This window comes from Mesoplodon mirus (genome assembly GCF_964341445.2).
Source record: "Mesoplodon mirus genome assembly, chromosome: 3".
Classification (NCBI taxonomy): Eukaryota; Metazoa; Chordata; class Mammalia; order Artiodactyla; family Ziphiidae; genus Mesoplodon; species Mesoplodon mirus.
The window spans coordinates 77,667,519-77,686,357 of record NC_138978.1 but is presented as its reverse complement, the minus strand read 5'-3'; the positions used below and the strand labels follow the sequence as shown (position 1 = coordinate 77,686,357).

The following is an 18,839-nucleotide window of genomic DNA, read 5'->3' as shown; positions in this document are numbered from 1 at the left end:
ATAGTTAACTCTTGGGAGTAAACATCATGTAGTATGAAATTCAGTGGACAGAACTCTGTACTGATAAATAGATGTTGAATAAAATCTGTTTCATGTTTTTTCCCTTAAGATTGTCTCTCTATGAGTGAGAGCAAATGTTTGTGGTTCAGACATTACACAGAAATGACAAAACTTTATATCTTAGTAATAATTAGGATCTATCACCTGTAATATTCTCTATCTTAAGGAAACATTTCTTAAAGGGTACTTCAAAGGCTTGCTTCAAAGAAAGAGCAAATTCAGTTGTATTTTACTGAAGGTGTTTACATAGCCTCTCCACCTCCTGGTTTTAGCCACTCAGCATGGTGCTTTACTTCAAAGAGGCCTTGGTGTCCAATTGGTTGCAATGCAATCAGGTAAACATATTGACCGCTCATGCTTCAGATCAAATAAAAATGTTACAGGCATCTGTTTTGCCCAAATTATTCTTTCCCATTCTTGAAACTGAATCTGAAGTTGAAGGCAAAGGGAAAATGGCTCATTTCCATGACTATAAAAAGGTGAGACCATTCTCTTTTTGGAGGAGGGAAGAAGTAGATAGGCATATGAAAACATTTCTTTAAGTGCATGATGCCTTTGAATCAATTATTAAAGATGCTGTAATAATAAATAGCAGTTTACTTTATGCCTGAAAGTCATTATGGTTCTGATCTGTCCCTTTGCTTATGGATCCAGGTCAGAGTCACTTAGGGATTCAGACTAAATTGGACCCTTGCAAACTGGATCACTTCTATGGTTGAGCTGGTGTTGTTCAGGATCCCTGGCGTTCATAAAAAACAAAGGGCTTAGAGCTCTTTCTCCTAAAACAGAATTTTGTGAGGAATGTTATGGACCACCTGCCCACATTTTCCTGTGGTGCTGGCAAAAAGGGACCTCAAACCAAACCTGCCAAATAAGAATTCTTCCAGTTGGGCTCAAGAATCTACATTATTTACAAGTTTTCTGGTGATGCTGCTGCACCCTAAACTTTGAGACTTACTGCCCTGAGGCCAACGTTGTGCTGTATCTGGTTTCACAACCTACCAAACTGGTAAACTGAGAAGCATTTTTCTGACTATTCCTCCATGGGTATCATTTTATTTAATGTATGTGTTTACTGCACTCAGAAAAAAAGGATTTTAGCAACCCCAAAATTTCATCAGTGTTTGTTGTTTGTTTTTGTTTTTTGTGGTACGCGGGCCTCTCACCGCTGTGGCCTCTCCCGCTGCGGAGCACAGGCTCCGGACGCGCAGGCTCAGCGGCCATGGCTCACGGGCCTAGCCGCTCCGCGGCATGGGGGATCTTCCCCGACCGGGGCACGAACCCGTGTCCCCTGCATCGGCAGGCGGACTCTCAACCACTGCGCCACCAGGGAAGCCCTCATCAGTTTTTTAAAAAATTTCATAGCATGGTTTAGTTTTCTAAGTTAAAGTGAAATAAATTTAATCTTATCTTGTGATAACTTTCGGTATTATAATGGTAATATGCTTAGGATTCATTAATTCATATACAGAATGCAAGCAACTTGTTTTCATTTACGTAGGCTAAAGGACATTTGTTGAATAGGATATAAAATAATTCCCGTTTTCTCCTCATTACATGCTTAGCACAGTGCCTGGCAAATAGTAAATGATCCATAAGTGTTAGCTAAGATTATTTTTACTACAACCTGAGCCCTTCCTGTGATTGAGCTGCAGGATATCTGTATTAGGATGGTTTTGCTAAAGCCAATTTTATTTCAAGATTTGGAAAAATGCAATTAGGTTCTTTCCTTTCAGGTGTCACTTTCAGTAAGCTTTCTTATCTCTCGTTGTTGCTGAACTGATCATTCTGATTGTCAGTCAACAACCTTCCTTATGCAATCACTAGGTGTCAAACACTGTACCAGTGGTTGAGGGGTTCCAGGGATTTCAACATTACCCTAAAGCCTAGATTCCAGTCCTGGGTTTTTACTAAAAACAGCAAAGTAATGTCGTGGAAGGAAGCACAGTGAATTCGGTGAATGGAGAAAATGCAAACTGAGCAGAATGTTTTTCGCATTACCCACTTTTGAAACCCAATTAGTACAATATTATGAAAATATCATGTCTCCTTCACAATATGATTACCTCTATATAGTAGAAATAGTAAAAAATCCCTTCATTGTAATTTGACCAAGTATAGTGAACAAAGACGAGTACTTGGGCCTCCCTGGTGGCGCAGTGGTTGAGAGTCCGCCTGCCGATGCAGGGGATACGGGTTCGTGCCCCGGTCTGGGAGGATCCCATATGCCGCAGAGCGGCTGGGCCCGTGAGCCATGGCCGCTGAGCCTGTGCGTCCGGAGCCCGTGCTCTGCAACGGGAGAGGCCACAACAGTGAGAGGCCCGCGTACAGCAAAAAAAAAAAAAAAAAAAAAAAAAAGACGAGTACTTTACTTGGTAATGGGCTTCTTTTTTAATGGTTGAAAGTTTGCATTCATTCATCCAATAATCCTAGAAAATCTCAGTATTTTTTTAAAATTTAATTACAGTTTATAATGTGTTAATTACTGCTGTACAGCAAAGTAATTCAGTTATACATACATATTCTTTTCTTTTATAGTCTTTTCCACTATGGTTTATCATAAGATAGTGAATATAGTTCTCTGTGTTATACAGTGGGACCTTGTTGTTTATCCATTCTCTATATAAAAGCTTATATCTGCTAACCCAAACCTCCCACTCTATCCGTCCCTCAACCCTCTCCCCCTTGGCAACCACCAGTCTGTTCTCTATGTCCATGTTTCTGTTTCCATTTCATAGATAGGTTCATTTGTATAATATTTTAGATTCCACACATATAAGTGATATCATATGGCATTTGCCTTTCTCTTTCTGACTTACATCTCTTAGTATGATAATCTCTAGTTGTGAAAATCTCAGTCTTGATCTCTTCAAATTTTGCCTCTTCCACATTCTCTCTATCATATCTTTCTAGTACATTTTTAATATTATTCTTAAAAATTTTTTTTAATTGTAGTTGATTTACAATGTTGTGTTAGTTTCAGGTGCACAGTAAAGAATATATCTATATATCTATATATATATATATATATCTCCTTTTTTAAAACATCTTTATTGAAGTATAATTGCTTTACAATATTCTATTAGTTTCATCTATATGTATACATATAACCCCATATCCCCTCCCTCTTGCATCTCCCTCCCACCCACCCTATCCCACCCCTCTATGTGGTCACAAAGCACCGAGCTGAACTCCCTGTGTTATGTGGCTGCTTCCCACTATCTATCTATTTTACATTTGGTAGTGTATATATGTCAATGCCACTCTCTCAGTTCGTCCCAGCTTACCCTTCCTCCTCCCCATGTATTCAACTCCATTCTCTATGTCTGCATCTTTATTCCTGTCCTGCCCCTAAGTTCATCAGAACCATTTTTTTTCCTGTTTAGATTCCATATATATGTGTTAGCATATGGTATTTGTTTTTCTCTTTCTGACTTACTTCACTCTGTATGACAGACTCTATGTCCGTCCACCTCACTATAAATAACTCAATTTTGTTTCGTTTTATGGCTGAGTAATATTCCATTGTATATATGTGCCACATCTTCTTTATCCATTCATGTGTTGATGGACACTTAGGTTGGTTCCATGTCCTGGCTACCGTAAGTAGTGCTGCAGTGAACATTGTGGTACATGTCTCTTTTTGAATTCTGGTTTTCTCAGCATACAACATGGACCTACTGTATAGCACAGGGAACTCTACTCAATATTTTGTACTAACCTACATGGGAAAAGAATCTGAAAAAGAATATATATATTCTGATCCAGATAAAAGTCAATGTTCAACTCAAAAGTAGCTGAATATATATATTCTTTTTCAGATTCTTTTCCCATGTAGGTTATATTACAAATTATTGAGTAGAGTTCCTGTGCTATACAACAGGTCCTTGTAGTTTATCTATTTTATATATAGTAGTGTATATATGTTACTCCCAAATTCCTAGTTTATCCCTCTCCCCAACCTTTCCACTTTGGTAACCATAAGTTTGTTTTGTATGTCTTTGAGTCTGTTTCTGTTCTGTAAGTAAGTTGATTTCTAGTACATTTTATGTCTCTTTCATATATTCTATCTCATGTGTGTCTGCATTAGTCCCTGATTCTTTATTTGGATCAGTCTCTCAGTTCTCTAATTCTCTCTTTGGCAAGATTAATCTGTTACTTTACCTCTTGCAAATAACTAGTTCTTTCTTCAGTTGTGTTCAATCTGTTTCTTAATCCACTTATTAATGCATTTCTAGAAGTTCTGTTGGGTTATTTTTCAAATTTTCTTTGTCTTTTTTATAGTGCCTTATTTCTTGCTTGAGAGAAGCTATTCAACCTTCTCTTTCATTTCTGCAAAAATATTAAATATATGACTTTTATTTTGTGTCTGATAATTCCAATCTTTGCCAGTCAGACTTTGCTACCTGTTATTTCTATGACTCTTTCTCATAATACTTTGCTACCATGTGTACCTTTGATTTTTGGTTATGAGTTCATGTTCCTTAAAGATTTATGTGTGAGAATTTGAGGTTGAGATAAAGTTGGGTTTCTCCAGACCCTGGTCTGTGCTGGCTTCATCAAAGTGCAATCATCCTGTGAGGACTCCTGGGAGTTAGACTGTTGGCTTTATTTATTCATCCTCAATAACTTTTTGAGATATGGTTTACATACCATAAAATTTTCATATTTAAGTTCAACTTTATTTTTGTTCAAACTGTTAAAAGACTTAATATACAGAGTAAAATCTAGAATGTGACAGAAAGTTGAATGCTTGTTGCATCATTATTTTGATGAAATAGGATGAGACAAACAAAATGACTCAGGCGTTTGTAAAATAAAGAATTGTTCCTGAAAAATGTGGTTAAAGGGAAATATAAGTAGAATAAGTGGAAGAGGACCAGACAGTTTTATTTGGTTAATTCCTACTCATCACTTAGGGGGCTTTGTGGATACCAGTTCCTCCTGGAAGCCATCCCCCATCTCTCTCAATCCAGCTTAGGTGTCCCTTACAATATAGTCCCAAAACCCACTGTATTTTTTCAATTAGAGTAATTATCACAATGTGTTCTAAACACTTGGTTTCTTTTCCGAAGTTCCTCTAGAAAGCAGAGGTCAGCAAACTCCTGTGGGTCAAATCTGGCCCACTGTCTGTTCCTGTAAATAAAGTTTTATTGGAATACAGTCACACTCATTCATTTATGTACTATGTATAGCTACTTTATGCCATAATGGCAGAGCTAAGTAGTTGCAACAGAGATTATACAGCCTGTAAAACCTAAAATACTCTTTGATTCTTTACGAGAAAAGTTTATTCTACTCTAAATTTTGTTCTAATCTCTATCAGGGCAGAATAGTGACTGCCTTGTTTGCTGTTTGTCTCCAGCACTTACCACGGTGCTTGTCACTAGAAGGAATTAAATAAATAGAGATGAACGTATGGATTGAATGAAAAATGTTTCAGAGACTTCAGTTTTGGGGTTATGCAAATTTTAGAATGAATTAAATCTAATCAGAGAAACAAATAAATGTGAGTATGTAGGTAAAATCCCATTATAAAGAACTTCACTATAATGTTATATCAGGGAGATAGCTGAGTATCATAAAAATAATCAGGCAAACCTGGGTTCCATGCCTGGTCCTACCTCTCATTAGCCATGCGGTTTTGACCAAACTATTTAACCTCATGAGTGTCAGCTTCCTTTTCTAAAGGTGGGACTCATGAGCTGCACCTTTACAAAATGCTATCAGGATTCGGTGAGATGCTGTGTACATAGCCTCCAGCACATAAGTGGTGCTCATTAAATGTTGGTTCCTTCTTACCTTGTTTCTTTTCTATTATGATGCAGTTATTTCTTTGTCCTTGCAGATGGACTGAAAAGAGTCCTTTAGTGATATGGTTCTATTGACCACAAAGAAGCATCCATTACTCGTGTTTTCAATGGTCCTGATCCAGAAAAAAGTCAATGTTCAACTCAAAAGTGGTGTCCCGTTGTTGAAGGCATGAAGCTGAATTTTAATCCTGCCCCAGAGGGCAAGCACCCTTCTTTCCTTCTCTTATTTCACAGTTTAAACAAACCTGCAATAAACACAGAATTCATCTGAGCTTAGAATTTATCTGTAATTTAGAAAAATGACTGAAGTGCTAGAAAAACCAATGGTTTGAGCAGGGGGCATCTCCCAGTTTTGGGTAAGTTCTGCCTAGTATAGTGTAGGTAGAATAACACTGTTCAGTCTCAATAGGGCCCTTTACACTATACCAGTCTGCCTGTCAGCTGTGTGACTTTGGGAAGCTCACTTAACATCACTGATCTAGTTTATATTAAAATAAGGGTCCTTCCCACCAAATCACAGGGTTTTTATGAGGAATAGATAAGATAATATAGGTCTTTAGTGGATAGAAAATTTTTTAAATGGTATAGAAATGCAAGTTTCTGCAGTAGCATGCCCACTTCCCTCCTTCTGGGCGGGATCAGAATGCTTCCTTTCTCTCCCTAATGAGTGTAGGGACTCTGATGTAGTGAGAAAGAACATGTCACTTTGGGGCAAATGGTCGAGGTACTCCTCTTCCCTCTGTCACCCAGTAACTGTGTGACCTTGGCAAGTTACCTAATCCTAGTGTCTTCCTTTGTAAAACTTGGTTAAGGATATCTGCTTCACAGGGTTCTTGTAAAGGGTTAGAGGAACTCATATATAGAAATTTCCCATCAAACCCTCACTAAATTGTTGCTACTATTATTTTTATTTTCAAGTCTTATACATTAGGAAAGAGAAATCTTTCAGTGTATGCATTTCAGTAGAATTTCCTTCCAACTGCATGTTTGGAGGTCTCCATCAATTCTTCATTGTGAGGTTCTCTGCTCCTATTCCTAGAGGCTCCTGAGGCCTTGTTCCAGTTCCCTACCCTAAGGGTATTGACACTATGGAGAGGCTGGCAAGAAGAAAATTAGCATTTCCCTTGACATTTAGTGATGAGTCTCTCATCCTTTCTAATAGGCAGAAGTATGAAAATAATGGAGCACCTGTAGATGGAGTCTTCATTAGGTGACAGGTTGCCCTTTCTGCAATAATTATGCATATGAGTCGTTACATTGTGCTTGAAACATCTGCTTGACAAATCCCTTTGGAGCCACACTTTGAACATAACTCAAGGCATATCCCCCCTTGATAGTAAAAATAAGCCACTCTACAGCCTAAAGCAACATGACATTTGCTAGCAGATATCAATATTTTTCCATCTGAGATTTAGTTGATTCTAAGCAGCCAAAAAATACCAGATGCCTCTAAGATTATTATTCATCATTATTGTTTTATATTTATGTATTATTAAGATCCAACAAAGTGATATTAAGATGTTTCATATGAGTGACCCTTTTTCTCATATTAGTTCAGCCTTTTTCTCAGAAGTCTTCTTGTTCACAGATACCCAAGAAAATAGCCAGGCAAAGGAAAAATCTAGGTGGAAAATTGAAAGAACTTCTCTAGCACATTCCAAAGATAGAGAAGGAGGCATGTCTCCATGCATAGTTCTTCCATCTATCACTGCACACTGCAACTGAACTGATGTTTAAATATGTGTGATGGGTCCAAAATAGCTAGCACTTCTGTATTTCCCTCTGTTATGGAGGGTAGAGCTATGCTTACAAAAGCTCTTCTAATACTTGAGAGAAAATTCTAGTCATTTTAAAATTAAAATTTATAAAAGTTTTCCCTTATCTTTCCTAATATATTTTCCACCTCAAATCCATCCACTGGACCTTACAGAGCTTAACAGACTCCAGGCTAAGAACTCCTAGACCTGTAGTGACAACCTACATCACTTTCAATATGACGTGGAAATAAGAGAACACTCAGTATCTAAGTGAAAATGCGTAAGATTCATTTAAAATCTCTGAGAGTTCTTCCAACATTACTTGCAGGCAATCAATGATTCTCTATCTCTTTATATTTCAAGACATGTCTAAGAAAAGGGAATTTTTCTTGTGTAGAGCCAAGTATAGATTTACTCCTACTGACATTTTGTCCAGAGTATTACTCTAGGAAATTGTTTCCTTTTATGACTTTGTTCCCTCAAGCCACACAAGCCTGAGGAAAGACAACCAAAGTATGAAGGCAGAACTAGGCCATATCATAGCAGCAGTCTTTGATTTTAGCCACCCTAGCTCTGGACTGGTATACAGTCTGACTATTGCTCTCTAACAGTAACTGGAAGGACCCTATGATGTAAAATATGACATATAATTATTATTTATCAATGATAATCATAGCTACATTTATTGAACATTTCTTATTTGCCAGGCACTTTTCTAAGTGCTTTATGTTTTTTTGTCCTATAATCCTCACAGCAATCCTGCTAGATGGGCACTACTATTATTAATTTTATAAATGAAGAAATTTGCCACCATTCACAGAGCTAATAGGTGGTGGAACAGAGACTCACACTGGGCCTGTCTGACTCCATCCTCTCAGCTACCCGCCCACCCTCCAAATGAGATTTTACTGTACGGTTGGGATTTTACTGTACGGTTATCTTGGACATGGATCCCTGCCCTACACTGTGCGTTATACACAATAGGATTCTGGCACCTACTTCCAGTTTCTCAGACTGCAGGACTAGGGAGGTCTTATTGATGAGAACAGCCTCAGTCTGGCCTGGGCCATTATCTGTTCTGTCAGGTCCTGCTGAGGGACTCTTGGGTGTCCCACACCGTTCTTGTTCCATCCTGCTCCAGTCTCAGATGGTTATGTCCTCTTTATTCTGACTCTTTTCTCAATACACATGATTACCCAGCTTTTGCCAGAGCATCACAGTCCAGGTGGGAGCTTGCTAAAGAGTGCTGACCTCTCCCACGTGTGTCATGCATGAACTCCAGGATAGCTGCACGGTGCTAGAATGCTCTGTCTTATTAGCAATGTGAACACTTTGTGCTGTGTCACTAACTTTGTCTACCTGCAATTCTGCCCTTCCTGGCCCTTTATTCTCCAGCCAGCTGTGCCTGTGATCTCCAGGCTGTGGTGACCAGAGGGCAGAAGTTGCTTTCCTCACTTTCCCAGGAAGAGGAACTTCCTGATTGGGGTCTGAGCTGAAGCAGCTTTTCCTGTATTGCAATCTTTGGGGGATTTTCATGAACTATTCCATGTCACTACACAAGAGGTGCAGGTGGTGGGGCAGCATTCGGTCATTCATGATACATTTATTAAGCACCAATTGTGTTCCAAGCATTCTGCTGAGCACCGGGGTTGCCATGGCGACCAAGATAGAAATTGTTTCTGCTTTCATAGTTTACTGTTTTTGAACAAATCAGACCCATGAAGAGGCTATTGTAATGTGATTTGATAAAGACTCTGATAAGGCAATAACAGAGCATTTTGAGAGCACATAGAAGGGGCACCTACTCCAGACTTGAAGGGCTGGGGCAAATTACCTAGTGGAAGTGACATCTGAGACTTAAAATTTGAGTCAGAATAAGTTAGGCAGGTAAAGAGATTGGTAGTTGGGTAGCAAGGAAGAGAAAGAATGTTCAAGAAAGAGGTAATAGCAAATTCAAAGGCCTACAGGCAAAGAAGAACACATGCAGGGCCTGGGTGACCACAATTAGCTCAGGATAGCTGAAGTGGAGTTTGAAATAGGGTGTGGCAAGATATGAAGCTGAACTGATGAGCAGAGGTAGGGAAATGAAGGGTAGCTATCATTTAATCTTACTCTCTATCTCACGGGTATCACTTGCTTTTAACAGAATAACCTACTTGGGTATTTAGTGGCAGGGGATGGGACTGAGGCGTAACATTTGTTAAGTCCTGCTGTGTGCCGAGAATGATGGAAGGTCTCAGAGACCTCTGGTCCTGGACCTCAGCCCATACCATCCAGGGACCCCAAGCCAGCCAAGTGCCTCCCTGGCCCAGGTAGAATCCCTTGCAGTTCGAGACATGCCAGTGTCTTCCTTCTGCTGTTTCCAGCAGTGCTTCCCACTCTAAAAACTAGTGCCCTTAATCAACTTCCCCTCTGTTATCTCTTCTGCTGCTACATCCACAGCCAGGCCTGACATGGCCACTCTTACTGGGGTTGACCTCACCGCACCACCAGGTACCAGGGACTGAGCCAGCCCTTTCACATTCACCAGCAACTCTACTTGTAGGGGCAGTTATCTCCATTTGTACAAAGCAGGAAACTGAGGCTCAGGGACATCAAATTATTTGTCACAAGCCACAAAGCTATAAGTGGTAAGGCAGAATTTGGAACTGGTCTGATTTCAAAGCCACTACAATCACACAACTGTGCCTCTTTCCCTGTCAGCATTATAGTTCTTATTAGGATCCTTTAAGTCTGCTCTTTAGGTTTTCTTATTGATACCTTTCTGGAAGATGAGTCCCCCAAAGATTGGGTCAGATGCATCCAAGGGGCCTTTCCAAGAGTTGTCCCTTACATGTGTCCCTGCTACAGAGGAAGCACTGAATTCAGACACCACAGACCTCCAGGGTATGTTCAATAACCAACAGCAGCATGCCCTACCAGGCTCTATCCCCAAGATATAAGACAACCTGCACTACTCCACTTTGATTAAGAATATGACAATAATTTCTGATGTTGGCTAGCATTTTTAATTTCCTCTCAATGGAGTTGGTGATTTTTTTATGAGGGTAGATATTTAGGCAGCTCTTGGCCTATCTGAGCACATCGCCTACGTGGGATTCGCAGATGAGGTTTCTTCTTTGCGACCCTCCCCAGATTCTCACTGCATGTTGTTTTTGGTTTACTTTTATTTTTGTCACCTTTCCTCATTACCATTTTAATGTTAATTTTCATGCTAAATAAAATAGGTTTTCCTGTCCCTCTGCTCCCTCCTGCCTCTTCTCTCAAACACCAATACAGCCCAGGGACAAGTCTTATAGAGTCTAGCAGTGGAGATGGACGTATTCACTAACGAGGGCTCCAGCTTCAGACAGGAATATAATTAATCAGTCACAGGTTTTTATTAAGTGTTTCTTCGCTAAAAGCATAGCTTTCCTTGCAGCCATTTGGCTCTGGCTCTGTACTGCTGAAGGTAGTCTAGACCCCGTCACTAATTACTCTTCTTCCTGGCAGCAAGTAGAAGAAGCAATGTTCAAATTGTTTTTATTGATCACAGGGCAGTTTTTCCAGAATACTACTCTCTATAAAAAAGGGGATATAATTAGTTCCAGTTAACATAGTCAAAAGATTTTATAGAGGAAGGCGGTTTATGTAGTAGTTAGAAGTACACAATTTGAAGCCAACAGAACTGAGGGTGAATCCTTGGCTCTATCCTTTACTAACTGGGGTAAGTCACTTAAATTCTTTGAACCTCAGTTTCTCCCTCTGCAAAATGGGAATGATATTAGTTCATAGGGCTGATATAAGGATTAAGTTAGTAGAGATTAAATAAGAGTAAATAGTTTGGCTCAGGAGGTATGGTTATTATTGTTGTTGCTTATTATTATCAAGAAAGCCATCTACCTGTCTCTCTTCAGGCCAATCTGATATATTTTCATCTTTTCCTTGTGATTCTCTTTTCTCCATAAAAATTCTCATTCTCCTTCAAAGGTAGGGCATGATCTTTCTTTCAGGAATACTCTGACTCTTACCTTTCATGATTACATGATAAAATTAAGGTTTAAAGAAATTGCAGTTGACTTCTTGTTTTCATTTAGCCTTCTTCATTAAGATGACTGTTTTCATTGCAGAATGATGAGATGGAGCTTGTCCGAACTGGCTATGGGAAGGATATGGTAAAAATTCTCCATATTCAGCGAGATGGAAAATATCACAGCATTAAAGAAGTGGCAACTTCAGTGCAACTTACTCTGAGCTCCATAAAAGATTACCTGCATGGAGACAATTCAGACCTCATCCCTACAGACACCATCAAGAACACAGTTCACGTCCTGGCAAAGTTCAAAGGCGTATGTGTCATTCTACTTCTTAGCTGCTGCCCATCTGGATGCAGAAATCACCGTACTATATTATGAGGATACTACTTGCTTATTTCAAGTACCCTGTACTTTTTAACCCTATTTTTACATTTAAACCATTGAAAAAAATTCATTTTCTATTCTAAAAGTCTCAGCTTTACAGAAAATCTTGCTTTTTAAAAAAAAAACTCACCTCTTTATTCTCTTTTCTTTTCTTCTTTTTTTTTCCCCATTTTTTCTCTTTTCTTGGTTCTCAACTCACTACAACATTTTTTAGGCAGAGAATCCTACTTGACAAATTTACATGTTATCTCTTAATTAGGATCATTTGCAAATCAAGGCCCTAAGAAGATTTCCGAATAGAATTTTACACATTTTTGTCATGCAATTATTTGAGTCCTATTATTTTTTTCTTTTAGAATGGTGTGCATTTATAGAAGAAAGTACCATTTCTCTTCTTGGTATTACTCTAGAAGAAAATCAAGTATAAGATACATTTCGAGATCTGTCCAACTTTTAATACCTTCCTGATTTTCCCAACTCCGTGACCACTTAGTGTGAACATTTGATGGTAGCTGTACTTTTCAGAAGGGTCTTGGAACTGATAGACTCTAATCTCTTAGCACTTTTACCTCAGGTTTCTCTAAGTGTGAGTGAAACTGTGCTGGACGACCAGCAGATTTCTGGGCAATTCAAGATAATTTTTTTATTTGCTAAGAAGTCTAGAAAGGCAAGAAATGTAGACTGGAAAGCTTCTTTTCTCATGCTTTTGCATGAAATTCACACCCATAATGCACAAAATGAACAAACTAATTTTTTTTTTTTAGAAATTTATTTATTTATTTATTTATGGCTGCATTGCGTCTTCGTTGCTGCATGCGGCTTTCTCTAGTTGCGGCAAGCGGGGTCTACTCTTCGTTGTGGTGTGCGGGCTTCTCATTGTGGTGGCTTCTCTTGTTGTGGAGCATGAGCTCTAAGCACGTGGGCTTCAGTAGTTGTGGCACAAGGGCTTAGTTGCTCCGCAGCATTTGGGATCTTCCCAGACCAGGGCTCGAACCCATGTCCCCTAATTTGGCAGGCGGATTCTTAACCACTGTGCCACCAAGGAAGCCCGAACAAACTAATTGAAATATTATTTCTGCAAGGTCTGTCTACACCCTGAATCTTTCTCTTGTTAATCAGAATGGCCCAGCAAGTATAGGCAAGGCTATGGAAAAAGGCATTGCTTTCTTTAAAAATGAATTGAAAATAAGCTCTGTATTGTGTTAAAGAAGAGGGTCTCTATATAACACAAATTCTTATATTTCCTGTACTATGTAAGAAGTTCAGAAAAGTGAAAGAATGGACCTGGATCTTAAAACCAATTTAAATTTATTCATTGTAGATAAACTGTACAATTTCTTATCCAAACCAGGATACTTTCCAGAGTGAAATAGGATGCTTATTAATAATTATTCTGAGACAACAGGTATAAAACAAAACTATCCTTGGGAAACCTATACAGTTTACCTTAATTATAGGCAAAGCCATAAATAATCTGTAGACTGTACTAGGACCATAAAACATTGCCTAGAAATTAACCTGAAGAATTTGGATGGAAGTAGGGAGCTGCTTTATGGGGGTGGAGAGCTGGGGATGGTCAATAGAAGGCCCGTTTGCAAGGCAAGGAAGCTGAAGTGACCCTTCATTAACATTTTTCTTTGGGAAACTGGGAGGTCTGTTTCCCAGCCTCATGAAGACAGCAGAGTGTTTTGAAGTATCCTGCAGTACTTTAGCTGGCATGGGTGATGACTGAGCTCACCGTGAGGAGAATCTGAATGTTAAGTTCCTTTTTGCTCATCCACTGATGGATAGACGCATCCTCTCCTGCACACAGTTTTCTTTTAAAAACAGGATAGTCTGACCTGGTGATGGTGATCCATTAACTACACTTAGGAGCCCTTGTGAAAAATTGGGATTAGGACCAATTCATCTCTAATTCTTTCTAATTCTTTGTTTCTCTGATTCTAAAAAACACTTTATCAGGAAAGAGAGTCCCATCGATATTTAAAAATGATTTTTAAGTGGGACAAGTATTTCTGATCATTCACATTTATTTCTTTTTACAGATCAAAAGCATAGAAAGTTTTGCTGTGAATATCTGTGAGCATTTCCTTTCTTCTTTTAACCATGTTATTCGAGTTCAAGTCTATGTGGAAGAAGTCCCTTGGAAGCGTTTTGAAAAGGTTACCTCACTTTTTCGTGCTCTCAGTTTAATTAAAGAAATTGGCTTTATGACATATGTTTAAATTTTACTGGAAATAATTTTTTTTTCCTAATTTTCAGAATGGAGTTAAGCATGCCCATGCATTTATTCACACTCCCACTGGAACGCACTTCTGTGAGGTTGAACAGTTGAGGAGTGGTGAGAAAATGTTTTTCATGTTTTGATTCTGCAATAGCAATTTCAATCTTTTTTTTTTTCTTCTAAACAACTCTGTTTATTAACACCAAGGAAAACTGTAGAGAATTTTGAAGTCTTTTAAATCTGAGATGGGAATGAACAGTGTAAACTTGGATTACATTAAAGAACTATCTGCTTTTTATCTTAAAAATATAAAAATGAAATAATACCTTTTGCAACAAATCTGTAGGTTGAGTGGGGTAGATCATTTTTATTGCATGATTTTGAAGTGAGGGGAAAAAAAGGCACAGGCTGACAAAAGCTCAAATCTCTGAATTTTCTGACCAGTAATTTTTGTACCATACCATGCTATGATTATAATAACCTTTATAGGAAATACCTAGAAAATAACAATCACATTTCCTTGAAATTTTGTCATAATAATAAAACCACTGATATTATTATAGTTACCATAAAATAAACCTCATTTAAAAATAGCAGTGACAATTATATAATTCTTTCTATTTACCAAGAAATCTAAAAATTAACTGTGGAACATAATTACAATATAGACCTTATTAGTACTGATTATTGAACTTAGCAAAGTGTGTCTTCCACTGATTTGTTGAGGTTGTCAGAGTTCAATAATTGACTAAGACTTAGACTAGAAGACCTCTAATAACCATAGAACCACCATAGTAGAAATGTCTCTATTCTAATAAAAAATAAACTTCAATGATCATTATAAATTGAGAGTGTGGACTCTGAAATTTTTTCTTTTCTATTTTCCTTTTCTCTTTTTTCTTCTCTTTTCCTTCCCTTTCCTGCTTGTTTCTTTCATTTCATTTCTTTTCCTTTCTGTATCTCTTTTTCTTTCTTCTCTAGCTCTCTTCAGTAAGAATTTGAGGTGACGTCTCATAAACGTCAGAAATATTAAAAAGTCAATAAAATATAAGTTCCTCTCATTCTAAGTTCTATTGGATAATGCCTTCCCTTAGGATGTCCTAGTGTTTTAGCTATCATTTTATATTTTTCCCTATCTGTATTAAATTCAAGACACAGCTAGGGCCTTCTCAGTGTTTGATTAACAGTTATGAAATTATTATTATATAAAGAAGACTGAATAACTAGTTGTTAAGTTGAAAAGATAATGATTTTTTTAATCCTCCAAATATGTAGTCATGTGGTATATTAACTTGTTTACTGAGCTGTTTGTTAGTTAAAATGTAACTTCCTTTCTTTCCTTCCTTCTTTCTTGCTTTATGTACGTGATTTTGGAGGAGAGAGGTTCCTGATTCCCCAGGCCAGTGTTTTCCTACCCAAATCACAGTGTGAATACCCCTGTAAAATTATAAACTCTAAACTGGCACTTCCCAGCAGAAATATAATGCAAGCCACATATCTAATTTAAAATTTTCCTAGTAGTCACATTAGAAAAGTAGAAACAAATTAATTTTAATAATACTTTTTATTTAACCTAATATTTCCAAAATGCCACTTACATTTGTAATAAATATAAAAATTATTAATGAAATATTTAATATTTGAATTTCTGTGTGTATTTTATATTTACAGGATGTCTCATTTCCCATTTACCATATTCCAAGGGCTTCATAGCCACATGTGGCTAGTGGCTGCCATATTGGTTAGCTCTAAACCATTTTGAGTGATTTTTGCAATGCTTAACATGTTTCTTATTCTACTTTTAATTATGTAAAATAATAGCAGGGGCTAGAATTAGATTTCAGGAGAGCTAACTAAAAAGATAAGAGCCTGTATAAAATATATTTATGTCATTGATTGAAATACTATTCATTCAATAATGATTTTGAGGACTTGTTAGGTATACTAGTGGTGGTAGATTCAGACGTGAATAAGACATTCTCTGACCCTAGTGAGTTCACACTAGATGAATAGTAGGAGATAGACTTATAAATAGATTTATTGCAATATGAGGGGCTAAAGACCACTATGAAGAAATTAAAGGTATGCTATGGGAGTAAAGAGGTGCAGAAAACTAACTCTTCCTAGGGCAGACTGGAAGGTTTGATGGGGGAGGAGGAAATATTCCAACTGACTTTTGAAAAATGATTCAGAATGTGCTGGACATAGAAAGGGGAAAGGAAATTACAGGCAGAAGAAACAGAATGTACATGGGTAGGAGTCACGAAGAGTGGAAGAGGGAAACAAATATTTCGAGCATCTGCCTTATGTAGATCACCATACTAAGCAAATGATTTTAGTGTTGAAAGGGCAAAGAATTTAAGCAACGGTAGCAGGGTTGAAGGGTTCAGTTTTTAGAATGTAAGGAGCAGAGATGAGGATGAAGAGTTTGGTTTGGGTCTAATGTACCATACTAGCAAGATTGGCCTAACTAGGGAATTCCTGGCGGTCCAGTGGTTAGGACTCTGCACTTTCACTGTTGAGGGCCCGGGTTTGATCTCTGGTCAGGGGACTAAGATCTTTCAAGCTGTGTAGCATGGCCAGAAAAAAAAAAAATTGGTGTAACTAGGAGGCAGTTTTTGCAAGGTAGTTAAGTCCATAGGTCTTGTCAGACTAAACTGTATTCTTTTTTTTTTTTTTTTTTACTGCTTTGCTATTGTTATTAACAGATTTTTTAAAACCATTTTTTAAATTGAAGTATAGTTAATTTACAATATTGTGTTAGTTTCAGGTGTACAGTAAAGTGATTCAGTTATACACACACACACATACATACATGTATGTGTATATATATATTCTTTTTCAGATTCTTTTCCACTAGAGATTATTACAAGATACTGAATATAGTTCCATGTACTATACAGTAGGTCCTTGTTGTTTATCTATTTTATATATAGTAGTGTGTATATGTTAATCCCAAATTTCTAATTTATCTCCGCCCCACTCCTTCTATCCCCTTTGGTAACCATAAGTTTGTTTTCTGTTTCTGTGGGTCAATTTCTATTTTGTAAATAAGTCCATTTGTATCATTTTTTTTAGATTCCACATGCAAGTGATATCATGATATTTGTCTTTCTCTGTCTGATTTACTTCACTTAATATGATAATCTCTAGGTCCATCCATATTGCTGCATATGTCATTATTTCACACTTTTTTATGGCTAATACTCTTTATCCATTCATCTGTTGATGGGCATTTAGGTTGCTTCCATGTCTTGGCTACTGTAAACAGTGCAGCTGTGAACATTGGGATGCATGTAAATATCTTTTCAAATCAGAATTTTCTCTGGATATATGCCCAGGAGTGGGATTGCAGGATCATATGATTAACTCTATTTTTAATTTTTTAAGGAACTTCCATACTGTTCTCCATAGTGGCTGCACTAAATTACATTCCCACCAACAGGGCAGGAGGGTTCCTTTTTCTCCACACCCTCTCCAGCTTTTAATATTAATAGACATTTTAACAATGGCCATTCTGACCTGTGAGAGTGATACCTCATTGTAGTTTTCATGTACATTTCTCTAATAATTAGCAATATTGAGCATCTGTTCAAGTGCCTGTTGGCCATTTGTATGTCTTCTTTGGAGAAATGTCTATTTAGATCTTCTGCCCATTTTTTTTTATTGGGTTCTTTGTTTTTTCAATATTAAGCTGTATGAGCTGTTTGTATATTTTGGAAATTAATCCCTCGTCAGTAGCATTGTTTGCAAATATTTTCTCCCAGTCCATAGGTTGTCTATTCATTTTGTTTATGGTTACTTTCACTATACAAAACTTTTAAGTTTAGTTAGGTCCCATTTGTTTATTTCTGTTTTTATTTCTATTACTCTAGGAGATGAATCCAAAAAAGTATTTCTGAGATTTATGTCAAACAGTGTTCTGCCAATGTTTTCCTCTAGGAATTTTATACTATCCAGTCTTACATTTAGGTCTTTAATCCATTTTGAGTTTATTTTTGTATATGGTATTAGAGAATGTTCTATGTTCATTCTTTTACATGTAGCTGTCCTCTTTTCCCAGCACCACTTATTGAAGAGACTGTCTTTTCTCCATTGTAAATTCTTGCCTCTTTGTCATAGATTAATTGACCATAAGTGCATAGGTTTATTTCTGAGATTTCTATCCTGTAACATTGATCTATATGTCTGTTTTTGTGCCAGTACCATACTGTTTTGATTACTGTAGCTTTGTAGTATAGTCTGAAGTCAGGCAGCATGATGTCTCCAGCTCTCTTCTTCTGTCTCAAGATTGCTTTTGCTATTCAGGGTCTTTTGTGTTTCCATATGAATTAAAAATGTTTTTTGTTCTATTTCTGTGAAAAATGCCATTGGTAATTTGATAGGGATTGTATTGAATCTGTAGATTGCCTTGGGTAGTATGGTCATTTTAACAATATTGATTCTTCCAATCCAAGAATATGGTATATGTTTCCATCTGTTTGTGTCATCTTGTAGTTCTTTCATCAGTGTCTTACAGTTTTTGGAGTACAGGTCTTTTGCCTCCTTAGGTAGGTTTATTTCTAGGTATTTTATTCCTTTTGAT

The 18,839-nt window shown here is 37.4% G+C and overlaps 1 protein-coding gene across 2 annotated transcripts in view; it reads left to right on the top strand.

Annotated features, from left to right (window-relative positions):
* The window catches only part of LOC309800250 (uricase), a gene marked incomplete at its 5' end in the record, with an annotated part of 130,573 nt that overhangs the window by 93,960 nt on the left and 17,774 nt on the right, over nucleotides 1–18,839 (top strand). The window contains 4 exons of one of the 2 annotated variants that reach the window (XM_082614283.1): nucleotides 435–539; nucleotides 11,740–11,958; nucleotides 14,076–14,192; nucleotides 14,293–14,371. In XM_082614283.1, coding sequence (XP_082470409.1) covers nucleotides 435–539; nucleotides 11,740–11,958; nucleotides 14,076–14,192; nucleotides 14,293–14,371 — 520 coding nt within the window. Of the gene's footprint in view, nucleotides 1–434; nucleotides 540–11,739; nucleotides 11,959–14,075; nucleotides 14,193–14,292; nucleotides 14,372–18,839 lie in introns of those variants that run through there. The other variant, XM_082614284.1, reaches the window with a different exon arrangement.